General features: G+C 46.2%; 1 protein-coding gene across 1 annotated transcript; it reads left to right on the top strand.

Annotated features, from left to right (window-relative positions):
* Positions 1-3,796: 3,796 nt before the first annotated feature.
* On the top strand, positions 3,797-14,044 carry LITAFD (LITAF domain containing). The gene is made up of 5 exons (XM_039732434.1): positions 3,797-3,989; positions 10,010-10,113; positions 12,130-12,195; positions 13,305-13,464; positions 13,936-14,044. The coding sequence occupies exons 2-5, from the start codon at positions 10,023-10,025 to the stop codon at positions 14,042-14,044; spliced, it is 426 nt and encodes a 141-aa protein (XP_039588368.1). The 5' UTR covers positions 3,797-3,989; positions 10,010-10,022.
* Positions 14,045-15,635: the final 1,591 nt, after the last annotated feature.

The following is a 15,635-nucleotide window of genomic DNA, read 5'->3' as shown; positions in this document are numbered from 1 at the left end:
AAAAAAAAAACAATAAAATACTTTTCATGAAGGTATTCCTTGCAAACCAAGAGGGGCATTCACTCATCTTTCTTTGATTCAATGATTAATTTTGAATTAAACTGTTAAGTGCTTTCTGCCTCACATCAGCAATGAGTAAGACTACATGGATGTATAACCATCTTTCTGACACCAAGCTCAGAGCTTTTAAAGCTGTTATTTTAAAAGGAACAAAAAGAAAAGGGAAAACCTATGCCTGTTGTGCTGTTAACAAAACTAGCTAATGGCTGAGGGCTCAGATCAGATGAGTTGCAGAGGGTACAGTGACTTTTCAGATTCCTGCATGATGTGCTGTTGGTGCTCTTTCTACATCTTATTTCAGTAAGCAAATTAGCAGAAAAAGCCAGTGTCCAATTTGTCATACTGGATATAATTTTTCGTGTGGAAAGCATTGCACAGAGGTGGTTTCTGCTTTAAGCTTGTGCCACGTGTCACCCAAATATTTACTTTGCACATGAAAGCGACTCATCTCCAGATCTTATCAGAGAAGAATGGTGTTTCATATTTGAGTCACTCTTACCCTTCTTGTGCAATCAGTGTTCCAACAAAATGCTGCATTCAGATACTGAGCAGGACAGGTGAGTTCCAGCCAGGAGGAGCTGGGTTCACCTGTAGTGAACTAGCATTTTACCTGGGAAGGGAATTCTTCCCCCCTGCACTGTATTTATGGCAGACAATAGCAGGGATATTCACAGACACTGAATTTCCTGAATTACAAAACACAGCTCCAGATCCCACTGGCTGCACACAAATACCTGCTGGTGTAAACAGGGGGGAAATGCACAAGGGCTCTGCTTTCTGTAGTTAAAAAAATGGTTCAGATCTTTCTCCAAGCTTTATTAGCAAAGGACCTGTACCCATTGTTAGTTTTCCAGTAGCAGAGAAACCATATCAAAATATGAGTTATCTCTAATAAGATCTCAATTCAGCTTGATTTTTGTCATGCTTTAACAGAGGTTGCAGTCAGCTGGGTTAGACCTGAACACAAAAGAGCAAGCAAGAGGCAATCTCACTTCAAAGAACATATGAACTATTTAATAGAGTCAAAGAGAGAATTAAATCTCAGTTTCACCCACCTACAAGTCAGGGGCACAGCTCTCCTCCTAAAAGTCATGAGCCACTTGTCTGAGGCCCCCCTAAAGTCAGTGGAGAGCCACAAAAATCTCCTTTGTGCCCCATTCCACCTGCACAGGGGGGTGAACAAGACCTGTTCACTGCTCTGATGGGTGCTCTGTCCTGTCCCAGGCCAGGTTCCAAACCTCCCAGAGCTTCCCCAGGGACAGCTGCCCCTACCTGGGGCACGTAGGGCTTGAAATCCAGCAGTGCTCTGCAGAAATCCCCAGGTGAGAATTGACAGTCTTTATCTCACACGAAGATCCTTCTGATCTTAACTCCACAGTTACAACATCCACAGAAAGAAACAGGGCTACAAACTTTATGCAGGAAAAAAAAACCACATAAAATTCTTGAATCCAGTACTCCCATCCTATGAGAAACCGTAAGCAAAAATGGGAAAGAAACCACCAATAACAGTGAACAGCTCCTAGATGCAGCAGGTGGCTATTTTTTACAAGGATAGGAAAAGCAGTCATCACTTGATGGACTAATTTACAATGATTATTGCACCTTGTTTGTCCCTGATAGCATACACGACATTCAGGGGGCTGATACCATCTCTCTCCTCCCAAGCACCACACTGTTTCTCCTAGAGCAAGCACAGTAATTAAGGTTGGGAAACAAAGCCAGTTTACACGTGTAAACCAAAGTTTAGAGCCACCGACTTCCCCCACAGGCTGGGAGTCACTGGCAGGGCAGCATGAGGGACAGAAGCAGTCTGGAGGAGCAGGGGGGTCTTTGTACCCCCAGCCCAGCTGCAGCAGAGGCTGGAGCTGACAGGGCACCAGGGCCACTGGGGCTGCAGGTGGGCAGGGCCTTGCCCAGGGCCAGCTGAGTGCATTAAAGCTGCTGTAAATATTGAGGCACTGAAGCTATCCTGCATCACAGCCAGAATTTTTGTGCACGAGTACTTCAGGGTGCACTCGTGGTTCCATCACTTCTCCTCTGCTGTTCAAGGACAAGGAAAGACAACCATCCCCTAAGCAATGGCCCCTTTTCCTGATATATTTATATATAAAAGGACTATCCTTAAACCCTTTTTTTTCTACAGATATTACTATGTTGACACTCACTTCCCCCTTTTTTTTTTTTCTTCCACAGTGTTTTCTCTAGACCTTAAAGCACCTCTATAAGAAATAGTATATTGCAATATGAACATGCAGTGGCTTTCCAAAGAAAATACTGTCAAAATTAAGTCCACAAAGAGTTTGAGTTTCAATAATGCAGCATCTTAACATTTATATTGAAACTGATTTATTGCAGTCTATTATTTTTCTTTACATGAAGACAACACAGAGGAGTGAATAACTTGCCCAAAATCACACAAGAAACCTGTGAAAAAGCAAGGATTTGAAAGGCAGAAATGGGATCAGCCACAGCTAGTGTCAGCCATTCTTTCATACTTTAGTTTAGCCTGGAGATGTGACTCTTGAGAGGTGAGTCTGCAGCTGCTCTGATGATGTGTGTCGAGCCCTGAGTGCTGAGCCTCCACTTTGGCAGTGAAGCAAACCTGAGTAAGTGCCCTGTACGTGTCCTTCATGTCTGGAGGAGAGGCAGGTGATGTGCTGTCACCATTAACAGCGTCCAAACCCACCAAAACATCCATTAACAACAACAAATAATCTGTTTCCAGAGTTTGCAAGTTGTGGTGACAAAAGGGGCATGAAAACTTGGAGTGCACAACAATTCCCTCCCTTCTTCCTTTTCCCATGGCTGCACTGGGAAATATAAAATTCTATTTTGCTAATTATTGTGGAATCCTGGCTTTCCAAGCTCAGGGGCTTCCTGCACTGCTGCAGCCCTTTCTTAGAGAAGATTTTGCCCAGGAGCTGAACCAGCAGCCTGTTCTGTGCTGGAGATGTGAGTCTGCCAGACAAACCCTGGGCATCCTGCTCCATCCTTGTGGGAAGCTCTGGGAATGGGCTCCTGCTGTGGAGGAAGAACTTTGTGCAAAACAGTTCTGCAGGAGGTTCAGATGAACAAAAACAATTCTTACTGAGAGGGTCACAGGGCCACTGTTATACTTGGAGGTGCCAAATGTGGGGCATCTGAGGGAGATGGTTTTGTCTGTTTCTTGCCTTGCCAATATATTTTAATTGGCAGTAAATTCAGTTCGTTTTCTCCAAGTCTGTTTTGCCTGGGATGGTGATTGGCATGCGATTTCATCTCACCTGAAGAATATTTCCATGTTATTTTCACTGTTGAAGAGGAGAACAGGAGCATCTGGGTGGGCATCTGGCAACCCACCACAAAGCATCTATTTAACAAAAATCCAGCTCAGCCACAGGCCTGGTTACCAAGAAGATCCCAGCTGAAATATCAATAGTTACCCACCTGCACTGAGATCTTTGGTGATCTAAGCACACCTAATTGGTCAGAAATTTAAAGTGATCACTGATCTCAGTGATAAAATATCAGAGCCCCAGATACACCTGTACCTGTGGTTTCTCATCCTTTTCTCACAGAGAAGCACAGTGGGTGAGGATACACACGTTTCTCTCCATTCCCTCCAGTTATTCCTGTGCTGCTTCTCATCATCTCCCTTAGCATTCAGCTTAGCACAAAGGAGAATTTCTGGGATACTGGGAACAAAACCAAGCGACAAAAACAACCTCTGGTGCGAGCCAGTCCCGCAGCATTCCAGGTGTGACAGAGCCGAGCCGGGCTGTGACAAAGCGGGCTAATTACAGCCTGTGCTGCTCGGGTGTCACGGCAGAGCCGGGCCGTGTCCCTGCCCAGCTGTGCCTCTGTCCCCACGCACAGTGGGGCACAGGCATGGCTGTGATCCCCTTCTGAAGCTTTCCTGCTCCCGGGTGTGCCAGAGCTGCAGAAAGGTAAGAGACTCAAACCTCCTGGGGTCAAGGCTGTGTTTGCTCCTCGGGGAGCAGAGAAAGGGAGGGCACAGAGTGAGCTCGGGGACTGTGGGACTGTGGCAGCTCTGGCTCTCTGCTGTCACTGTCAACTTCTCCTCATTCAATTGGCAAGCTCTGAGGATCTGCAAGCCTCTCTCTTGGTCCTAAAATCCAGGGGCAAAGATTTTTCTCAGGATATTTTCTCTTTTCCCTAGAACAGATCAGGGATGGAAGAGAGGAAAAGGAGCTTTCTGAGAAGGTGGAAATGAGCTGTAATTAGGATAGAAATTCAAACTAATGCACCATAGCTCACACCTAAAAGCAGGGCACATACCTGCTTGGTTTGAGTGGATTTATTCATAATAACTTTTAAAGAGTTGCTAAACCAGCTCCAGGTGCTGTAGGACACATTACTTGAGCTGCTCTATCAGCTTTCGTTTGAAGGACAAGTTATGGACTTTATTTTTAAAAGAGTGTAAATGAAATGCTGCCTACCCATGAGTCAATGCTGTTGGTGAGGGAATGTTCATCTATACAGGAATTAAATTAAAAGTTGGCAAACATCAATTTTTAAAGTAATGATTAAGTGCTGGGAACAACTGTGTAAGGCTGCCTTCAATTTTGAAAGCTAAAGGGAATGTGAAAGAAAAAATTGTGTTCATAGAGGACAAAGGCTGAATCTAAACTCAGCATTTCCCATCTTCTCTTTGGTCCAGCTGTAAGGCATAACCAAATGTGACCATGTCACAGCAGAACTGATGTAGTATCTCCCCAGAACAATATTTCTGTCCACAACAGAGCTAAGGAAAACCAAGATTAATTAACTGTTAAACGTCATTGTGGCAGAACAGGAACTGAGCCCATTTTTTTCCCCCAGTCCAGGTTAATGCACAAACCACTGGACAATATTTCCCTTTGGTGGCTATTACTCTATTTTTGGAATGGTAATTAGGGTGGGACCAGTTCTAATGCAATCCCAGGGCTCAGCTGTGCTCACCCTCCACAGCAAGTGCCCTTTAAATGGGAATCAAGATGGTCATCTCAAGGGAACAAGGGATTATACTTCAAACAGTAAATTAAGGAACAAGGTTTAATAGATAAACCTGGTTTGAATCAAAGGTTAGCACAGAAAGCAGTGATGGATCTTATTCAGTATTTTAATTAATAACCTTGGCAGAAATATAGGAGTGGCTAATAAAATGTATGACTTAAGAAACAAATTATGGAAGCAGAAAATCTATTACGTGGAATAAGAAAAGTTAGAGACCTGCTGTGGCAGTATTTGTGAGCATTACAATGCGACAAAGCAGCCCACTTAAAAAACTACCCAAAATTCCAGCTGCAAGCTGGGAGTTCATTAGTACAGAATGACATTGGAGGAGAAAGACCTGCTGCTGGTTAATGACAACTTAAATACAAACCACCAGCGTGAGGTGGCTGGGAAAAGGAAATTAGTGCTGCTGGATTATTCTGCAGACAACTTTTCCATTAAATATAAGATGACATTCATACCATTCCCTAGGCTGAGGACAGAGGTCACTGACCACTCGTGGGGAAGAAGGATGAATTCACTGTACAGAAATGAAAGGGACTCAAACCTTGCTTAGTCCTGTGAAGGGAAGGCTGCAAAGGGACAGGGATGTTCCCTGGGCTGTTTCCTGGGAGAAGGTTTTCTGTAAAAGCATGATGCTGGCACAGCAGCACACAGCAAGAAACTGCTGTTAATAATTCCAGACTAGAAGGTTTGTGAAAGCTTACAGTGTTTTGAATGGCTCTACAGTGAGAGCACCAGTAAATGCACTGAATTATAGACCAGGGCTCCCTTCATGAAGGACTAACCCAACACAAACATCTGATGTGGGACAGGAAAACCCAGGCAGTGCCTGCCTTTCCAGAGCCTTGTGAGTGGAGTGAGCCAAGGCACTCAAGAGACAAGAAAAGGGAAGCAGGTGAAGAGTTTGCAAGAGGAAATAGGGTGCATTTTCAGTCAGTCCCCCTCAGCTACATCCTCTCCTTTTGATTAGGCTGGTAACCTGATTCAGGCTTAAAAGCCAGAGTAATTGTGATATTTAAAAATTAATTTCATGAGTAAAGAATGTGGAATTGGCAGAGCATTCTTCATCTCCTTGAAAAGGTTGTCTACTCCAGATATAATGAATACTTTCTAAAGTCCAGCTTCTCATTTGCTGCCAGCACTCCTCTCTTTTAGCTTCTATTTAAGCACAAGAATAGGCAAATACCTGAGTGCTGCTACCCAATTATGTTTGTCTGTATTAGAGCTGGAACAATTCCTTTTTGAACATCTGAAAACTCTCAGCACATTGTGAATGTTACCTGAAATGACCAACTCTGGACTAAAGGGAAAAGATCTCTCCACTGAGGAATTCAGTGTTTCATTGCTAGGCAAAAACTGGAATTAACTGCTTCAATCAAGTGAAACAGGCTCTTGATATTGTTCAAGTCCTAGATGCAATTTCATGCCAGCAATGGCATTTTATGGCCACTCTTCAAAATATCAGAAATTTAAATTGCCTCATAAACACAGCTGGAAGGGCTAAATGCCCAGGAAAACATTAAACTAGAGTGACAGGAGAACCAGAACACATTGCAGCAAAAGCCTGAGAGCCTTTGGGCCAGTGTCCTAGAAGCCAACAGGCCACTGGAGAAAACTGCTATTCCTCCATGTGTCCATGAGATGTGGAGATAATTTACATAATGTTTTAATGCAAACCTTCCAAAATACCAAAATTTTTAATCTAATACCCTATATTCTTCAAACACCCGAATCTTAGAGTTTCCTCCCAAATTCCTGTTCTCTTTTTTCCGTCTCTGAGCACACCCTCACTGAATGACAAATCCCACACTGACAGCAGATGAGGCTGGAAAGGAGATCAAGCAGTTCTTATAAAGTCACTGCTTGCTGAGATGCCATGCTTGAGAGCCAGGCATGAACCTGGAAGAAGCATTAGTACTGCAGGGAACTTTGGTTTTCACTTGAAATGCCTTTCCAAGCGGAGATGACTTCGAATGACCCCCACCTGTGGGGTTATCAGCCAGCAGGGACCTTCAGGAGGGACGAGGTGCAGAGCTGTGGGTGGGAGGGCAGAGTGGGGCTGTGCCCTGGAATTTCACAGCTCAGCAGCTTTGCTTGCCAGCCCCAGGCTGCTCTGCACACCCAAACACAAGGTCCTGGAGCAAGTCAGAGGAAGATGATGGAAACTGCCTGCCCACCCTTGCCTGGGGTCTCTCCCTGGAGCAGAAAGGAGAGATCAGTGCCTGCTTGCACTGAGCTGGCTCCTTGTGCATGTGCCTCAGGGTGTGATTTACTTCTTGTTTTAAATACTGATTTCCACAGGACTTCAAAACAGCTCTATTTTCCCGTGCAAACCGGTTTATATCCATGTGTAGACGAGACTAAAACTTGAGAGAAGACAGGGAATTGTTTCAATGCCCCTGGGACTATGCAGTTCATCCTGCAAATCAAGCAGTTTGCTGTAGTTGAGCCAATCTGCCTGGACAAACCCAGCCCACCCCGGGAGAGCCCCAGGAGCTCTGCCCTTGCTCTGTTTGCTCAGGATGACTGCAGAGGACAGCTCACATCACTCCTGAGCCATTCCTTGTGACCCTCCTGGCTGTCACTGCAGGCAAGCTTACAGGGCATTTTTCTGCTCTTCAGGAACTGCTTCCTGATATTTCTCCTTATGAGCTTTTCCTCCGGGGCTACTCACACTCTTCTCTACCCTGTCTTCCTCTCCAACATCTGAAAAAGAGGGGAATGGCTTGCTCTAATTTATGGCAACAACACCTGCAGGTTTGGGGGTCAGAGCCCTAAAGGCTGAGTGTGCACCTCACTCAGGGCTGGAGCCAAGAGCTGAGAGTGAGCGCCCCTAGGCCAGATTAAAGGGTCTGCAGAGCTGCATAAACACCCCTAGAAAATGCCTTTTCTGGCCCTCTGGACGCTCAGCATTGAGGCCCAGAGGGTACCCGAGCCCCTGGAGCTGAGCCCTCCCAGCCCTGGGGCATCCCCCCCATCCCAGCGCACACAGCCGCTGCAGGCGGAGCAAGGCACCCAAAGGGAGAGAATTCAGACTTTATCAGCCTCAGCCCGCAGCTCCCGTGCTCCAACAGATCCAACACAAACCCGGCATCCCACACCATTCCCTCTCTGCTGATTCCCCTTGCCCCTCGTGTCCTGCACATTCGCCGGTGATGCTATCCCGATCCCTCCCGGGCGGGGCCGGGATTAGTCAGAGTGTGCTTGCAGGTACCTCGGCAAGTTCTCACTGTTAGCCATCATTATTGCCTCCTACCCCTGCCTCTTGCAGGCGCCTGCCTGGCCTTACAGGCACTGGATGGAATTCAAAAGCTCTTTCCTCTTTTTCCTGTTTCGCAGCGAGATGGGTTCTGCAGAAGTGTCACCCAAATGGAACCACCCAGTGTTTACTGCAGCAAGATAGGAATAACACAAAAACTTGGAGACTCCCTGTAATTTTCCCCACTAATCCCTGTCCCAGGGAAGCAGCTCTTGGCCAACACCAGCTAATGTAACATCATCTATCACCTCACTCCTGGCCCACAGTCACTACTGACAAACTCCATTTCTTCTCCCTTGCTTCTCACAGCTCCATCCTGCCCAAATTCTCTTGACTCATCTTTTTTCTTCTCAGTGGGATCCTCATGAATCTTCTGCAATGGCCTGTTAACACCTCTGCCATTCCCAATCCCCTGGTTTAGCTCCTTTATAACAATTACAGAGATGTACCTTTCTCCAGCCATCCTCTCCAATCCATGTATTTTCAATTTCCTTTGGTATTTTCGGCTTTAACATGGCCAAAGCTGTATTTCCGATTTTTATTCCACGCCATCCTATTCCCTCAATGATTCATTCTGCTACCATTTTTCATATCACCTGACGTTCATCCAGATTTGTGAAAATTACAACACATCTTCCCTGGTGATATTTTCAAATTCCTTTTTTTTTTTTCTCCCTGAGGGACTGATGCTTTAACTCAGCACTACTGATCCTCCCTCTTTTGTCCTCCCCCTCAACACCCCTTGCAAACAGACTTGTTTGGGCCATCCTGCCTCCCCCAGCAATTCCTCTGCTGCTTTTCTTTGACCTCACACATTCGGGCAGTTTGTGCATCTGTGCTCCTTTTTTCCCAAAAACTTCCCTTTCCCCCCAAAACCTGTGCAAAAAGGCTGTCCCTTTCTTCTGCAAAGGACTCCCCCAGTAAATGTCGGCAGGAAATCAATCAGTTAATGCCGGTTCGAGGGGCAGCTAGGAATAATTATCGCCTTTGCACGGGCAGTGGTACAAACACACATCCCCATCCTGGGCTCTTCCTCCCGCGAGGATCAGCTCCTGCCAGCCCCTGCAAAACACACATTTTGTGGCCTCATCTTGCTCGGGGCCTCAGGCAGCGCAGTCACCCATAATAAGGATGTTTCCCAACAAAAGCCTGTCACCTACCGATGAGACAACAGTTTCACAGGACAAATCTGGCCACGATAACAACGCTGATAAGTTTGCACAATAACGCGAAGAAAGACAGATCCGAATTGCGCTGATTACACTGACTCAATCACACGGGAAGGTTTTTCACTGGGGCTCCAAGTGGGCTCTTCCTTTATCTGTTTATTTTGAAAACCCATAGGAAAAAAAAAAAAATTAAAAAATAAAAAAAATTGCACAATTAACTCTTTCAGTCCCGAGTCTGCACACTTTGAATAGTGTTTTCTGGGGAAACATCTTTAGCTTCCCAGCACAAAGAAATACCGGCATTTCTTTTACTAAGATGGTATTTTCTGCCCTCCACCTTCCTCACCATGAAGCGCGACAGGACCTGACTGCTCTCCACCCTACAAAAAACCAGTGTGAGAACTGCTCATTTCCCTCTGAGCACACCCGAGCGTGAGAAGCAGCAGCTACAGAAGCCCTGGCAAGCCCAGGGCAGGGAGAGCCACGCAGGGAAGGATTTATTTTGCCCTTCTTTCGGCAGGTGAGGCGCAGAGATGTCCGGGGAGAAGCAGCGGCCGCAGGTGCCCATGGTGATGTACGAGCCGCAGCGGCCCGAGCCCTCGGCCCCGCCGCTGGGCCAGGACGGTGAGCGGGGGTCCGGGGCTCCAGGGGCTCCAGGGGCTGCCAGGGGCTCGCTGGGGGTTGGTTTCCAGCACATCACCCAGCACATCTGGGACCCCTGCCAGGATGTGATGGGTTTAGAAAATCTGTGCCAGCATGTAAACCCCGGGCTGGGATGGGATCTCCTCATAGAAACATCATTAAAATGTTTAAAATTCTCAGCATCCACTATAATAATTATTTATTATTAATAATTATTATTATTAATAATAATTTTTTGTTGATTTATTTAATTTTTTTTAATCCACGTGCTTTATTGTAGCTGTATCGCTACAATAACTTCATATTCCTAGCGTGCAAGTCTTCAGCCAGCAAAGTCTGTACGTGGATGGGCTCTGTCCTGCTTTAATTGTCATTAGTTTTGCAGAGTTCAGGCTTTTCCCACCATCCCTGCTGGCCCAGCTGCCCTCCCCAGGCTCTGCAGGGATGAATGCCCCACTGGCAGTGCTGACAATTCAGCTCCAGGGCTGCAGGAGGGTGCCAGGAGCTGCTGCTCTCCTGGGTGGGCTTTTCCTTCTGGACACAGGCACTGCTCTCACACTACACAAGCACCTCACAGCACTCCCCATCCTCAGTGATTGTACCTGTGTTACCTTCCTGCTGCTGAGGAAATTGCCATTTACTGGACAGGGCTGGAGAAAAAACCCAAAAGTGAGATCAGGCAGTAACTAACAGCTGGATGTGTCAGCCGTGGGCCTCCAAACCTGACTCATTTTCAGAGCACCTCACTCTGATCAGCTCTCTCTGTAAATATTTTTGTCCTCAAAGATCTCTCTGGCCTCTTTCTAAGCTCAGCAGAGCTTGCAACAGGCTGTGGAGAGGGAGTCTCACTTGGAGCCACTCGGGCAAGGCACAGGCACTGCCCACACCCAGCACTGAGCTGCAGGGTCTTGTCCTTGTGTGGGAACTCACTTGCACTAAGCACATTCCTTTTCTAAATCAGAAGGAAATTATTTCAGTTTGAATTTTTTTACAATTTTCCCCCCTACAAGTAACACCCCCTAAAAACCAAACTAAAAACCAAACTGAAAAGTCTTCAAAACCAAAAACTAAGCACCAGCCCACCACCACGAAACCCAAATGCCATTGCAAATCTCTACCACTTCTGGCAAGCCATTCAAGTAAATATTGCTAACATTTATTCCACCTTTGCCACTGTATTTTACCCCAGTCTGGAAAATTCTGGGTTTATATCCCATTTGTATCCCTGTGTGCTCATTCCCTGGTTGCACCCACATGGTTTGTGAAAATCTTGAGCACAGGCTGGACTCCCAGCTCAGGGCTGAGGGTTTCTCCAGTGCTGTCCAGCCAAGATTTCCCTTAGGGACTGTCCTCCTGCCCCAGAGCAGCCCTGTGCTAGGTACCACATCCCCCCAGCTGGCTGTAAAGCTTTTTACATGGATTTATTTTGAATGTATTAATGAATGTATTTTTTTAATACAGTCATTTATTTCACCTCAGGTAGGCTGATTGCATTCTTAATTTGAAAGATTAGCAAAAGAACTGAAAAGCTTGAGGTGTCTTAGTCACCAGCTCCCCTTCTCCCAAAGCAAAAGGAAAAAGATATTTTAACTTTTTATTTTTCTTTCTAGAACAGAGTGGGGTGAAATGTCTTTGTTGAAAGCTGATAAAGTTTAAACTAGTAAAAAGGCTCTAAATACTAAATAGTAAGGGTAATTACCACTGAAGGTAGAAGTGCTGTGGGTCCTTTATCTGTGAAGTCCTGAAATTAAGATTGAGTATCATGGAATGATGGAGCTGCTGCCATTCCTAAGAAATTATCTGATTTCTCAGCTTTTACAAAAGTGAGACCAGCCAGCCACTGCAGCTCTTCTGGCTTTGAAACCCCAAGACTCAGTTCCTGGCTGTTTCTCCCCATGCTGGATCTCCCTGCAGGCCCCTCTTGTCTCACTCCACGGGGATTTTGGGAGCCAGGAGCTGTTGGCACTCACACATTTTGCCCTGTTTTCCTTTGCACAGGGGGCTATGAGTATCCTTCTCCCCCACCTTACTCCTACAGAGAAACCACCATCATCGAGGAGCCAGGTGAGCCCAGGGGTGCCCTGGGGCTGCAGGAGGGACATGGGTTTGCTTTTACCACCAGCACAGAGGGTGGGGGTTTCTGACACAATCACAATCTCATAAGCTGGAAAATTTCCACAGAAATGTCAGAAGATAAACCAAGACAAGGGATTCAGACCTGATTTTCCAGCATTAGCCAATCTACAAAAGTACCCATTTGAAAAAAAACCAACAAAAACAAACCAAACCAAACCAAAAAGGCCAGAAGCCAGGGCTTTCAGAACACATCATTTTAAGGCCACTGTTCCTGTTCTAGTCACCTTTATGAAGTGGAGAAGCTCAAAGGATTTTCTGAGGAAAGGCTTTGAAGAACAATCAGTAACACCTCATACAGGAGGAAAGAAGACATACATTTTTAAATATCCCTAAAACCAGAAGGCAGTTGAACTCAAATATGCTTTATCCTAACAGATACCTTCCCACTCCTCAAGTTTTGCCTCAGGCTACAGTATGAAGTTGTACCCTAAACATGTTTTAGGATCATTAAAATGATATTTTTTTACTGAAAACATTTCTGAAAAAAATATCCTTCATGTACCTACAAGGGGTGTGCCCCTCAGGGAATATGACAGTCAAGTCTAGACTGCAAAAACATGAGCTAGAGACTAACTGAGGACAGCACCAGCAGCTGTTTGATGGCATTTATGTGTAAGAATAACTGCTTTGATGAATTTCTCATAACTACTGAAAAGTTGATCCAGAAAGTTCCCCAACTTTCCTTCAAATCTGTTCTTCAGGGAGAAGAAGGATTTTGATATCATTTTAAATATCAGAAGACAAACCCTCAGTGTCAGAGCAGATCCAGCAGAGGGTGGTGGGACTGCCTGCCTGGGGGGTGTCCCACAGACAATTCCCTGTGTGTGTCCTTATCCAAGTAAACACTGGCTGGTTTAGGTGCAGTGTGTTGGGATACACAGAACCAGCACAGTGCTTCTTAGGAATACACCTGAAACCAACAATAACAATACAGATGCCACGTTAAGAACCCACATTCTCCCGATTTAGGCTTTATAACTTGCAAAATATTTCCTGTGCTTCTAATTTGGCCTCTTCTCCTCTCCTCCTGAGCTCAGTTTATTTGGTGCCCCAGCCTCCCATCATCGTGGCAGGGATCTTCTCCAGCAAACCAACATCCACAATCTGTCCTTCCTGCCGCCAGCACATCACCACCCAGGTCACCTACAGACTGGGCAAGCTGTCCTACCTCCTGTGCACCAGCCTGTGCATGGTTGGGTAAGTTTCCATGGGCACTGTGCAGCTTCAGCACAGCAGAAGCTTAAAAATGAGTAATTAAAAATCAAAGTTCTAGTGAGTGCCTATACAGAGAGTTTGCCCTTCTCCACTTGATGAGAAGCCATCCTGTCCCTTCTAGATGCAGTCATCATGGCTGCAGGGGATGCAAACTTGCTAAATTTAACCCAGTATGTTTCACTTTTCATAAGACAAGCAGAAATTAGTACAACATTGTCGACTTCCCAACTGTAATTTAGAATCAGGCTCAGGAACAGACTCATGCATGAGACGTCAGAAGAGAAGAAGATTAATTTTTTGGAAGATACTTTAAACATTAATAGACTTGGGAAAGAAGTGGATTCACACAGTGAAAAGGCAGACAGAACAAGGCAGGGGGAAATCACAGTTGTGGCCAGCAGAAAAGGGAAGCCAGAAATCATTCTGTGCATGTCCATGTCCCTTTGGCTCCAGGTGCTGCTTCGGATGCTGCCTCGTCCCTCTCTTCATCAGGATCTTCAAGGATGCAGATCATTACTGCCCATGCTGCCAATTTCACATTTATAGATACAAAAGACTATAGAAACAAACTTTATGCAACCAGATGACATAAAGCCTCTATTTCCCAATGGCATAAGATTCTGCACATAAAACTACTGCTAGGAAACTCATAGGACTACGCTTGGGTTCTGCAGCTCCCTTGCTGGTGAACCCACCTGGTAAACTCCAGTTTAACACCACACGGTTGGACTGGCTTCAAAACAAAAAACACTTCAAGACTAATTTGCACTATCATTTAATTTATGCTCTATTTGATTCGCTGCCCTGTGCTGTGAAGTTCCAGCTGGTGAGTTCTTCAGCTCCTCTCAAATCTCCCACCCAGCTGGGACACAGACTCCTCCGGACCTCTCAGCCCACCACTAACCAAGGTTTGGACATGGATGTTTCAGAGAAGCTCCTGCCTTCTCTGCACTGGAACTGACATGCTGGGAGTTCATTTCCCTCTGCTCTTCTTCCTGCAGGATCCACCCCTGCAGGGCTGTGGGTGGTACAGTGTAGCTGATTATTTATTAACAAAACACTAAGTTATGAGACTGTCTTTACTCTGTTATGTTTGAGGTAAGAAAATAAACGTGTTATTGTTCACAATACTGGCAAATCTGCTGATGCATTGCTGCCATGCCCTGCTGCACCCAGAGCAGAGATGCAGGTCACTGGGACACCCCCTTTACATTAACAAGCTACAATCCAAAAGGCAAACACACAACGAAGAAAATCAGAAAACACACAAAGATGAAAAATCAGCAAACACAGCTTGAAAAAGGTCACCACAACACAAGGCCTTTATTTTACCTCTCAGCCTTCTCACTGCAGTGCATCATCTCCCAAAGCAGGACTTATTAGACTTTACCTTCACACAGAACTTCACAGGCACTTATCTTGTGCAATCAAATATCTGCAATTACAATGCCCAGGAGGTGCCCAGACCCTTCTCAACACTGACAGCAGCAGCTGCAGCTTATTGCTGGCTGGAAAAATAAACAGAGGGAGAGAAGGAGCTCCTGTGTTTGCGAGTTATAACAGCATCAATGCTTTCCCATCGGCACAAGGATTGCCGAGGGCAGGGGAATGCGGGGCTGCAGTGCCGGGCACTTAAAGAGCTGAAAGAGATCCTTATGCAAACCCTGTGCCGTGGTGTGACCGGTGTCCCTGTCCCAGTGCAGTGTCCCTGTTCCTGGTGTCACCAGGGTCTCTGTCCCAGTGCAACGTCCCTGTCCCCAGTGTGACCAGTGTCCCTGTCCCTGCAGTGTCCCTGTGCAGTGTCCTTGTCCCTGCAGTGTCCTTGTCCCTGTTGTGAACAGTGTCCCTGTGCAGTGTCCCTGTGCAGTGTCCCTGTCCCTGGTGTGATCAGTGCCCCTGTGCAGTGTGTCCCTGTCCCTGCAGTGTCTCTGTGCAGTGTCCCTGTCCCTGCACCTGGTGTGATCAGTGTCCCTGTGCAGTGTCCCTGTCCCTGCAGTGTCCCTGTCCCTGCAGTGATCAGTGTCCCTTTGCAGTGTCCCTGTCCCTGTGCAGTGTGTCCCTGTCTCTGTGCAGTGTCCCTGTCCCTGGTGTGACCAGTGTCACTGTGCAGTGTCCCTTTGCAGTGTCCCTGTCCCTGGTGTGATCAGTGCCCC

This window comes from Passer montanus, unplaced genomic scaffold, assembly GCF_014805655.1.
Source record: "Passer montanus isolate IOZ18808 unplaced genomic scaffold, ASM1480565v1 scaffold8, whole genome shotgun sequence".
NCBI lineage: Eukaryota > Metazoa > Chordata > Aves > Passeriformes > Passeridae > Passer > Passer montanus.
Note: the sequence above shows the minus strand (reverse complement) of the source record. Positions and strands in the feature narration are given on the sequence as shown.

What these genes read in the sequence shown, in the direction of transcription:
- LITAFD (XM_039732434.1), top strand. Translation starts at nt 10,023, where the DNA reads ATGTCCGGGGAGAAGCAGCGGCCGCAGGTGCCCATGGTGATGTACGAG. An exon ending in CACCATCATCGAGGAGCCAG is followed by an intron (nt 12,196 to 13,304) that starts GTGAGCCCAGGG and finishes TCCTGAGCTCAG; the next exon opens with TTTATTTGGTGCCCCAGCCT. An exon ending in ACCAGCCTGTGCATGGTTGG is followed by an intron (nt 13,465 to 13,935) that starts GTAAGTTTCCAT and finishes CTTTGGCTCCAG; the next exon opens with GTGCTGCTTCGGATGCTGCC.